General features: G+C 38.4%; 1 protein-coding gene across 13 annotated transcripts in view; it reads right to left on the reverse strand.

Moving 5' to 3' along the window:
- The window catches only part of DLG1 (discs large MAGUK scaffold protein 1), a 653,463-nt gene that overhangs the window by 54,657 nt on the left and 586,395 nt on the right, over positions 1-12,411 (reverse strand). For all 13 annotated transcript variants that reach the window (XM_049775940.1, XM_049775930.1, XM_049775934.1 and 10 more), the window contains 2 exons: positions 10,980-11,100; positions 7,315-7,471 (listed from right to left, as the gene is read on the reverse strand). In XM_049775940.1, the coding sequence (XP_049631897.1) occupies positions 7,315-7,471; positions 10,980-11,100 (278 nt within the window). The remainder of the gene's footprint in view (positions 1-7,314; positions 7,472-10,979; positions 11,101-12,411) is intronic.

The following is a 12,411-nucleotide window of genomic DNA, read 5'->3' on the forward strand; positions in this document are numbered from 1 at the left end:
AAATTACCCCTGGCTTGGGGAGACCATATGGGACGCCGGGGGATCAAACCGCGGTCCTTCCTTGGCTAGCGCTTGCAAGGCAGACACCTTACCTCTAGCGCCATGTCGCCGGCCCCTAGCTGCAGTTCTTTTACTAGTTACCACCAGAGATTTATGTTCTAGCAGAAGTCTGAATAAAAGTCATATGCAAACAAAGTGTTCAAGAACCCCAAGACAAGTCAAACTATAACAGTTCCCTGAAAAAGAGATGGATGAAAAGTTCTTACTCTATGCTGCTCTACTGTGACTATCGACTTGTTATATTTCTTTCTTTCTTTCTTTCTTTTTTTTTTTTGGCTTTTTTGGGCCACACCTGTTTGATGCTCAGGAGTTACTCCCGGCTAAGCGCTCAGAAATTGCCCCTGGCTTGGGGGACCATATGGGACACCGGGGGATCGAACCGCGGTCCTTCCTTGGCTAGCGCTTGCAAGGCAGACACCTTACCTCTAGCGCCACCTCTCCGGCCCCGACTTGTTATATTTCAATGCAAGAAATGGGGCTTAAGCAAGTTTAAATTCTACCAACTTAATTATTTTGGAGAGAAAAATTATTTTTAACAGGCACTTTAAAAATTACAAGTCTTAGGCTGGAGCGATAGCATGGAGGTTAGGCGTTTGCCTTTCATGCAGAAGGTCATCGGTTTGAATCCTGGTGTCCCATATGGACCCCCGTGCCTGCCAGGAGCAATTTCTGAGCATGGAGCCAAGAGTAACCCCTGAGCAATTCCGGGTATGACCCAAAAACCACACACACACAAAAACTACAAAGTCTTCATTACTTTTCAGAGCTCAAAATATTTATTTTGATAAGTACTGGCCACTTTTCACGCTGCATTTATCAGGAGATTTTGTTGAAGCCTTTTGAGTCACATTTGATCCAAAGAGTTCATGTTTCTAATTTTCAGTCCATAGAAACTATGTTCTCAATTATGTTTGGAATCTTCAATTTATAATACAAAAATGTAATAGACTTTTTTCAACAAAAGTAACTAAGTCAAAGGGAATATTTAAATATTTTACTTAAATATTTAAATAAAAACAAATAATATTTAATATATAACAAACTTAAAAGTCTATTATTGATTTCTTTATTTCCTCTAATAAATTTGTATTCAGAATAATGTGATATATCATTAAAAACATCAATAACAAGGGTGTCTTTAGTGGTTTAAAATTTGCTTTCAGGGGGCCGGGCAGTGGCGCTGGAGGTAAGGTGCCTGCCTTGCCTGCGCTAGCCTAGGACGGACCGCGGTTCGATCCCCCGGCGTCCCATATGGTCCCCCAAGAAGCCAGGAGCAACTTCTGAGCGCATAGCCAGGAGTAACCCCTGAGCGTCACAGGGTGTGGCCCAAAAACCAAAAAAAAAAAAAAAAAAAATTTGCTTTCAGGACTAGCAACATCAGTATCTCATGGAAACTTACTAAAAATACAAATTTGGGGGCCGGCGAGGTGGCGCTAGAGGTAAGGTGTCTGCCTTGCAAGCGCTAGCCAAGGAAGGATCGTGGTTCGATCCACCGGTGTCCCATATGGTCCCCCCAAGCCAGGGGCAATTTCTGAGTGCTTAGCCAGGAGTAACTCCTGAGCATCAAACGGGTGTGGCCCGAATAACCAAAAAACAAAAACCAAAAACCAAAAAACAAAAAAACCCAAAACAAAACACAAATTTGCTCTCTTTGTTGTGTTGGGGTGGGGGTGGGGGAACGGTGAGAATAGGAAGATATCTGGAGTCCCTTCTAGTGGTTGACAGAGTGGCATCAGGAACCTACTCTGGTTCTGGGATATAAGCATGTAGTTACAGGGACTAAACTCAGGGTTTTACACATAAAGCCACGTGCTTTAACACTAGAATCACATTACTCACTCTGAAAATACAATCACTCAGATCCTATACATGCCATACTCCATCAGAAACTTTGGGCTGAGGAACCTTTTAGCAACACCTGGAGGTGATCCATTTAATCCAAAAGTTAAAGACTGAGAATAGTTAAATTTTCCTTAAGTATTTTAAGTTTGTTATAGGGTTTAATTTAAAGCATGAATAGTTTGAATACCTTTTCTTTGACCTTTAAAGTTTTTCTCACCAAGGTATTTTCTTTGAGATGCTTAGTAAACCACCCATTTCTAGGCTGATGCATATTGCCAAGTAAGAGGATGCTATGAGATTTAACGTTTTAAATCTCAAGGTGATGTTAATACTAAACCTTAAAATTTTTGTTTTTTTTTTTTTGTTTTTTTTTTTTGGGGCCACACCCAGTATTGCTCAGGGGTTATTCCTGACTATGCACTCAAAAACTGCTCCTGGCTTGGGGGACCATATGGGATGCCGAGGGATTGAACTGAGGTCTGTCCTGGGCTAGCTGTGTGCAGAGCAAGTGCCCTACCGCTGCGCTACTGCTCCGGCCCCCCAATTTTTTTTGTTTGGTTTTTGGGTTATACCCAGTGACACTCAGGCTTTACTCCTGGCACGTCACTCAGAAATCGCTCCTGACAGGCTCAGGGACCATAAGGGATCCCGGGTATTGAACCCTGGTCTGTCCCGGGTCAACTGTGTGCAAGGCAAATGTGCCCTACTGATGTGCTTTCACTCTGGCCCCTAAACCTTAATTTTTAAGATGATTAACAGAGTTTTCAGATATGAGAAAAACTAGAGAATTTCTGAGTTAACCAGTTTGTATTGGTCCATCTAACACTCTAAACAGTATGTCAGTGACCCACATAAAATGATTCCCACACGAAAAATTTAAAAACATCTATTTTTGCTTTCAATTTTCACACTTAACTCTTAAGTGAACTGAAAATTTATTCTGATACAAGGTGTGAAGTAAGGCTCTAAACTAATTTTATTTCCCTAAATAACTAGCCAATTCATCCAACATTTATCTGAAAAAATTCTTTCCTTCTCACGTTACTCTAATTTACCCTTACTTATAAATCACATATTTTATGAAATTAAATTACCATATAGTTGATCAAATTTGAACAATTCACTTGGAAGGATATTTAATCATACACACCTATAAAATCATAATGCAAATGAGATATATCTTTTCAACCAAACCAGGCATTTTCATTTAGTTTCTTTATAGTCATTCTAATCACTAGCTATCACATTTGATTTCTATAAATCAGTGTTGACTGATATACCATATAACTACAACTATAACATGTAGTTTTATTATGCCTATATTTTATTCATCATAATGGTGAACCTGGGCTTTTGCATACAAAGCATGTACTCAGTCTGAGCTATTATTTCTCTAGCCTATCATATATGGTGCTTTGAGTTTTAGCACTGTTATTTCATTGTTGAGTAGCATCATATTCATATAATATAGCTAAAACTATTTAGCCATTTTACTGTTGATAGACATCTGAGTAACTTCCAGATCCATGGTATTATGAATAAAATTGCTATGAATATTCTTTTTTGGGGGGGGCACACCCAGGGATGCGCAGGGTTACTCCTGGCTCTGCACTCAGAAATCGCTCCTGGCTTGGGGGACCATATGGGACATTGGGGGATTGAACCTCGGTCTGTCCTAGGTCAGCTGTGTGCTAGGCAAATGCCCTACTACTGTGCCACTGCTCTGGCCCCTGCTATGAATATTCTTGCTGAAGTGTTTTTATGACACATTTATTCTTAGGGAAAGTGTGGGTGATGTATGAACCAACCTAAAAGTTTTTGTAATGTCCGTACAATTTTACACAATAACCAGTTCATAGTATGAGAAATGTGAACACTTCACATCCTTATCACCAATGTCTGTTGTCAATTTCTCTATAACAACTTAAATGGGTGGGATATGGTACTTTAGCACGACTTTTATGATTTTTTTTTGGGCTACACCCAGTGATGCTAAGGGGTTACTCCTGACTCTGGGCTCAGAAATCAAACCTGGCAGGCTTGGGGGATCATATGGGATGAACCTGGGTCCATACCAGGTTGGCTGCATGCAAAGCAAATGCCCTACCACTGTGCTATCTCTCTGGCCCTATATATATATTTTAAATTTAGGCATAACTTATATTCAGTGAATTAAAAATTTTCACTTTTCTCAGACACTTACATATATAACATATTTTATTAGTAAGACTTGCCTTCTACCAACAAAGTGATTTGGTCCATAGTCATTTATCAAATCTTTGTCAAATCCAAATGTTTTAAACATTTTACTTTTTGTTTGTTTAGTTCTATGACTCAAGTAAATCTTTTCATTTAAAATAGAAGGTAAGGCGGTGGGGGGTGGAAAAAAAAGAAAATAGAAGATAAGAAACAACATTCTTGAGGAAAAGTTAATAAAAAAGAAAAAAAAAAGCAGTATTTTTTTCTTTTGTCTACTATTCTATTACACAGAAAAAGGTGCCTAACTCCCAATTGTAATGACAAATTCTCCACTTCATTGTCAACAACCTGGCTTCAGTTTTGGCTTCAAAATCTGTGTTTTGAAAGAATTATTAGGTTTATGTATACTAATATTTCACATTTGGCACTGCTTCCCCTGCCCCCTTCTTTTTACAAGTCCTGAACCAGGTTGACAAGATTTGGACATGCAGGGGGTTGGAGAGATGACATGAGGGTAGGGCGTTTGCCTTGCATGCAGAAGGACGGTGTTTCAAATCCTGGAATCCTATATGGTCCCCTGAGCCTTGCAGGAGTGATTTCTGAGCATGAAGCCAGGAGTATCCCCTGAGCACTGCTGGGTGTGACCCAAAAACCAAAAATAAGAAAAAGATATGGACATGCAGATATAGGATATGTGATTCCTGGCAGGCTTGGAAGACCATTTGGGTGTCAGGGAGCAAACCTGGGTTGGATGTGTGCAAAGCATCCAACTGTGCCATTGTTCCAGCGGCCAGCATTTTTAGTTTTTAATTAGCATGTTTATTTTTTTTAAACCAATGAAATAATTCATGAGAAAGGAAGTGAAAAAGAAGACATTTTAGCCATAGTTAAGAAAAAGTTTCACGGGGCCGGGAAGGTGGCGCTAGAGGTAAGGTGTCTGCCTTGCAAGCACTAGCGTAGGACGACCGCGGTTTGATCCCCTGGCGTCCCATATGGTTCCCCCAAGCCAGGGGCGATTTCTGAGCGCATAGCCAGGAGTAACCCCTGAGCGTCAAACGGGTGTGGCCCAAAAACAAAAAAAAAAAAAAAAAAGAAAAAGTTTCACAGGGGCGAGAGTGATTGCACAGTGCGGAGAGCGCTTGCCTTGCATGTGGCTGACCTGAGTACGATCCCCAGAATCCCACTTGTCTGGAGAGTGCTGTTTCCTCCTTGGAAATGCCTTTAGTCTCAATGCCCTGGAGTGTTTTACCTATGTGTTGGTCTATATACTTTATGGTTTAGGGTCTGATTATCAAGGTCTTTAATCCATTTGGATTTGACCTTTGTGCATGGTGTTAGATGGGGGTCTGAGTTTGCTTTTTTGCAAGTGGCTAACCAGTTGTGCCAACACCACTTGTTGAAGACGCTTTCCTTGCTCCATTTTGGATTTCTTGCCCCTTTATCAAAGATTAGTTGATTGTATGCCTGGGGAGGGGAAAGCTCTGGCACCAACTTGCTCCAGGGTAGATTCATATGACAGCTTAATGACGAGGAAGGAGGAAACAGCAACTTGATCTAAGGGCAGGCTGCCCTAACTCACCACCTAACGGTGAGATGAAATCAGAAGACACTCTGTCCTAAGATCTGTGCAAAAAATCAAGATCTCTAATTACAGAGCACTGACTACAACAACCACAACTGAGCAGAGCTTTTCGTGGGACCAGAAAGAAAGACTTTACCCTAGGCTTTGTCCTAGAATCTGTGCAAAAACAAAGAGCTCTAATTACAGAAGACTGACTTTGACAAACACAACTGAACAGAATTTCTCTTGGGACCATAAAGAAAGACCTTGGGATTGGACAACCAACATATAATCAGTCTTATGACAGTATGCTTTTGTTTGTTTGTTTGTTTTTGGAACACAGCTGGTGATACTCAGGGGTTATTCCTGGCTATGTACTCAGAAATCGCTCATGTCTTGGGGGACCATATGGGACGTGGGGGATGGAATTGTGGTCCATCCTAGGTCAGCCATGTGCAAGGCAAATGCCCTACGGCTGCGCTCTGGCCCCGACAGTATACTTTATGTGTGGAAACACTCTGTATTTTAGGCCAAAAAAATTTCCTTTCTAATTTCCCCCATGTTTACTGAGCCTATGAAAAAAAAATCTTGCCATACCTGTCCCCCCATTATTTAACTCTTCTAGATAGGGGCTCCCACCTTTTTCATAGAACCTTAGAACTTGGCTCCTTTTGTTTGGCCTCATATTTCTATATCTTTCTACAGGGGCCAAGTGGTCTTGAGCATTGAGTAAAAAAAAAAAAAAAAAAAAAAAAAAAAAGATCAGATCTAAATACTCAGGCCAAAGTCAACAAAATTAGAATCAAGAGACCCAAACAATAATAAATAAATAATATAAATAACAAACTAAAAACAAAATGGACCTGTTACACTAGTAGTAACAGGGGCTAAGGGTGGAGGTATGGGATGCATGCTGGAAACTATGGTGGAGGGAGGTCAGCACTGGTGGTGGGTATGGCCCTAACTCACTGTCACTACGTGCCTGAAATACAACTGTGAAAGACTTGTAATTCACAATGGTCTCAATAAAATTAAAAAAAAATTAAAGGGACTGGAACAACTGTACAGCACTTGCCTTTCACATGGCTAACCAGGGTTAGATCCCTGCCATCCCATATGGTCCCCAAGCCTGTCAGGATTAATTCCTGGTTAGAGTCAGGAGCACAGCTGGATGTAGTTCCAAAACCAATACCAAAACCAAATCAAACCAAATAATTAAAAAATAATTAAAAATAAATCTATCAGACCATGGAAGCATTTTAGTGCTAGACAAATGTTTTGCATGCATGAGGCTATGGGTTCAAACCCTGACACACCACACATACACACACACAAAACCCCAAAGTATGTCTCTGCAGCCTCTAGTAATTAAAAAATACAATATTAAAATGTCATACACTATAGATCAAAGAGACAACAGAATAACTTACCAAAAATGTATTTGCTTCAAGTATTTTATAAGCACTGACCTCTTATAGAAGTTGACATAGTGAAAATAAAATCTATCATATATCAATATTTGTGCTAACACTAATTTTCAACTGAGTTCTAAGTGACATAAGATGACATTACCCATAACTTCAGAATATAAAACATGACACTTTAAATAAAAGATCATAAGTTAAAATATTAATTTGATTAACATAGCCTACCGATATAATTCGATCTCCTTTTCTAAGTTCACCACTAAGATCGGCAGGTCCTCCAGCCAAGATAAAGGAAATAAATATTCCTTCTCCATCTTCACCTCCTACAATGTTGAAACCAAGGCCTGTTGAGCCACGATGAAGAACAACTTTTCGAGGTTCCCTACAAATAAAACAAAAATTCAGTACTTAAACTTTTCTAAATCTAGGGCCGGAGAGATAGCACAGCAGTGGGGCATCTGCCAAGCTTGCATGGGGCTGAATCGGAGGGACCCGGTTCGATTCCCAGCATCCTATGTGGGCCCCTGAGCCTGCCAGGGGCAATTTCTGAGCACAGAGCCAGGAGTGGTCCTTGAGTGCTGCCAGGTGTGGCTCATAAACCAATTAATCAATAAATAAAGTTAAAAAAAATCTTCTTTAAGTCTAGAACTTGATGTCCTATTGATGAGAATTCCTTAATAATAACTTAAGTACCAAACTATAAAGATAAATGAATTTAAGAGTTTTCAAAAATGGTGGAATAAAGATAATTTCTATGCTAATTAGGTTTTGAAATTAAAAGCCAAAACAAGCTTTAGATAAAAGCTAAAAACCAAGTAAAAAAAGGACAAACAAAAAGTAATCAACAATGTAAGATTTAAAAAAGGTCAACATTACATAATGCAATTGTCATAACAATAAAACATAATTACTAATGGAACATTGATGTTTTATACACTGTATTGTCTATGAAGCAGTCATTGCCCCTACTTCATAATTACTGCAAAAGACAGAGATCCCTCTATCCCCAAAGGGATAAGTCATGACTAACCCAAGCCAGTTACTGAAATTCCTCACTTCTTTGCTAGAATGAGGTCATAACAGGATTGTGATATTGAGAACTGAAAGGAAACTCATTTGTCATCATCTGCCAGTCCTCCAGACCCCACTCGACAAAGTCAGAGCTTAACAGGGATAAAGCTCATTTTATCCCACATACAAAATGTATCTGTTCCCATCTCAACTCAAAATAATGCTCAGAAAAAAAGAATGAATAGTAATCCTATTCTGGTTTTCACATATGACAGTCATAAGGGTCTTCAAGATTAAAGGTAACCCTTGAAGACCATGAACTAGGGTTGCTACATCAGTGCCGGATTACCCATCCCCATATTACACATGAAATGGTACAATGAAATAGTCTCTAACTCTGCTTTTGTTTTCCATTTTAAAAATCCCCTTTTTTTCAAAAACTGGAAATTGAGCTCCCATACAACCCAGCTATACCACTCCTAGGAACATACCCTAGGAACACAAAAATACAATACAAAAATCCCTTCCTTACACCTATATTCATTGCAGCACTATTTACCATAGCAAGACTCTGGAAACAGCCAAGATACCCTTCAACTGATAAATGGCTAAAGAAATTGTGGTACATATACACAATGGAATATTATGCAGCTGTCAGGAGAGATGAAGTAATGAAATTTTCCTATACATGGATGTACATGGAATCTATTATGCTGAGTGAAATAAGTCAGAGAGAGAGAGAAAGATGCAGAATGGTCTCACTCATCTATGGGTTTTAAGAAAAATGAAAGACATTCTTGCAATAATAACTTTCAGACACAAAAGAGAAAAGAGCTGGAAGTTACAGCTCACCTCATGAAGCTCACCACAAACAGGATGAGTTTAGTTAGAGAAATAACTATGTTTCGAACTATCCTAATAATAAGAATGTTCGAGGGAAATAGAAAGCCTGTCTAGAGTACAGGCGGAGGTTGGGTGGGGAGGAGGGAGATTTGGGACATTGGTGATGGGAATGTTGCACTGGTGATGGGTGGTGTTCTTTACATGACTGAAACCCAAACACAATCATGTATGTAATCAAGGTGTTTAAATTAAAAAAAAAAAAAAGAAAAAAAAATCCCCCCCCCCTTTTTTTTTTGGGCCACACCCAGCGGTGCTCAGGGGTTACTCCTGGCTGTCTGCTCAGAAATAGCTCCTGGCAGGCACGGGGGACCATATGGGACACCAGGATTCGAACCAACCACCTTGGGTCCTGGATCGGCTGCTTGCAAGGCAAACACCGCTGTGCTATCTCTCCGGGCCCAAAAATCCCCTTTTTTGAAGACCTCCATTACAATCTCTGCAATCAGAATATATCTTACAACTAATAATGTGTTTCATAGTTGCTGCCAGATACACAGCTGTATGAAATCATTACATACCTCTGGTAAAATCATGACAGTTCAAGATTATAAAATATGTAATATCATTTGAGATAAAAATGAGCTTACTTGGTACATATATTTTAGTTTTTGTAACCTGGAGCTCAAGGGTTACTCCTGGCTATGTACTCAGAAATTATTCCTGGTAGGCTAGGGGACTTACATGGGATGTCAGGGATAGAATCCAGGTCTACCTCTTTTAGGGCAAATGCCCTACCTGCTGCGCTATCACTCCAGCTGTACTTGGTAAATATTTTAACCCCACTCCCAAAGCCATACCTGGTGTGCTTGGTGGTCATGTGAATGCTGGATATTAAACCCCAAGTTTTCTACATGCAATGTATGTTCCCTCCCACTCAAGTCACACCCCTAGCCAGGGTCAGAAAATATTAAAAAACATTCATTTTTAGAGCAACAGGGTTGGTACAGCAGATAGGTACTTCCTTGGATACACTGACCCAGGTTTGATCCTCGGCTCCACATACGCTCATAGCTTACCAGCAGCGACCCCTGAGCATAAAGTCAAAGTAAGACTTGAACAATCCCATCTGCCTCATAATTGCCCCTAAATTTCATCTTACAGATCCTTCCACTTAATATAAATTAATCCTAAATATTTGTGAGCTCAGAATTTAAACTCGTATTATTTTATGTTTTTTATATTTTGATTTTTGGGCCACACCCAGCGTTGATCAGAGGTCATTCCTGGCAGTGCTCAAGAGACCATAGAGGATACCAGAGACTAAACCCAGTCAGTGGCATGCTAGGCAAATGCCCTCCTTACTGTGCTATCACTTTAGTCCCTAAACTGGTATTTGCTAACTACACAGCAATATTTATTATTGCTTAGCATATCAATTCACTGATAGTGTTAATAAAATTATATTTTCTTATGAAAAATAGCTAAACAACCTTTTATATAGAAAATACTACACATAAAAAAAGGAAAAATAAATTCAAAATTCAGAAAAGCAGTTAATTTGGGACAATGTAGGAGAAATAGGAGTAAGATCAGAGGTACAAAACAGATTCTATTATACTGATGTTTTATTATTATAGACTCATGGTTTAGGTTTCCTATTATGCTTAAACACATATAATTAAAATTTACCTTCCTGAAATGCTATAGCATTTCTAGAGGAGAATAAATTCTAATTTTCAAATATCACTGGTGCATGGAAAAATGATCAACATCATTAGTCACTAGGGAAATGTGTCAGAATCACAAGATTTGTCTCAAAAGCCATTCCGTAAAATAAAACAAGTGCTGGTAAGGATGTCCTGACATCTGAAGCCTCAGATAGTGATTATCCAAATGTAAAAGACTTTTAAATAAATATTGCAACATACATGTCTGAAATTTTGTCTGTAAATCTTGCATACAAAACTCAAGAATGGACTCAGAAATACAGCTAATCCTTGATTTTGTATAAACAGGATGAATGCTCAGTTCCTTACCTTGTAATTTCATCATCTCCAAGCATTGCTTTCGAAACAGGTGAGTATCTAGTTGGTGATGCTGGTGTCTGGCCCAAGTAGGAAGATGGACTAACATGGTTATCAACATGCTGAGAAGCAGCTGCAAGAGAAAAGTGAAAACCATTTGAAAATGAGACAGGCCATATAGTAAATATTTATGAATAAATTTAAAGTTAACATATAATTGATATTTACTGATTTATATAATAGAGTTTATAAAATTATTTACTAATCAGGTAAAATTAAGACAAATTCAAGTTTCTACACAAAATATCATGTTCAAGGAGATGGAAAAGTTAGTACTGTGGGTAAGAAGCTTGTTTTCATGCAGTGAACTTGGATTTGATCCCCAGAAGATAGTCCTTTTCTCAGCAATGCCAACAGTGATCCCTGAACACAGAGCCAGGAGTAAGCCCTGAACATGGCTGGGTGTGGGCCAAAATCAAAAAACAAGATTCAAATTTTGTATCTATTCAAATCTTATATTTCTTACAATACCACCTAAGATTTATTGTCCTAGCTAACTATGATTTTGTATTTTCTTTAGTCATAGTCTGTTTTTTAGGGAACAGAGATGGAAGAACTTAAACAGGTTGAAAGATGCAGAATTACGAGGTGAACAGCATGGCAAATATGGAAAAAAAATAATTAGATGAGATGTGAGGCACCAATCAAGTGATAACTGCCAAATGACTTAAAAAGTGAGCACAAATAATTAGACTGTGATAAATGAACTGAGAAATGTAGAATGATTTTAAAAACATTTTTTATTGAAATGGTAATAAATATAGTAATATCAAAAGCATTATTTTGAAAACAGAATCTGAGTTGAAATAGATGAATGGTAATACAATCAGAAAAAAAAAAGAAAAAAATGAGTCAGGTAGTTCAATGATTCATCACTAAAAATTAGTGACCACAGCCAGACTAAAGAGGATGGTACTAGATGACTAAGACAGGATTAGGCTCAAAGTTGTACAGTCTAATGGCCAGGATTTTGGTAAAGCTGGAAGGTAAAAATCTTGAGGAAAAGTTATAAGCTCTATGTACTTCACAACTAAGTTAACCAGTTCCTAGCATAAAACATTTTAAAATATAAATTATTAATTTAAAAGATTATTTATGTAACTATGTAACTTATGATTATGAATGGGAAGTATACAAGACTAATAAGTGCAGTTGTCTAAGAATAAAGAATTACGATAAACTAAACTTCAATTTCAGAATGTTCTATTAATTTGGTAACAGATTTTAAAAAAGTATGGACTATGCCACCTATGACTATAGAGAAAAAGCAAATCACGATTTAACCATATTTTTTTTTGGAATTTTCTATTTAAAAGTATCTTGGGCCAGAGCAATAGCACAGCTGGTAGGGCATTTGCCTAGCAAGCAGCCAAACTTGGGTTTC

The sequence above is a fragment of the Suncus etruscus genome, chromosome 6 (genome assembly GCF_024139225.1).
Source record: "Suncus etruscus isolate mSunEtr1 chromosome 6, mSunEtr1.pri.cur, whole genome shotgun sequence".
Taxonomy (NCBI): Eukaryota; Metazoa; Chordata; class Mammalia; order Eulipotyphla; family Soricidae; genus Suncus; species Suncus etruscus.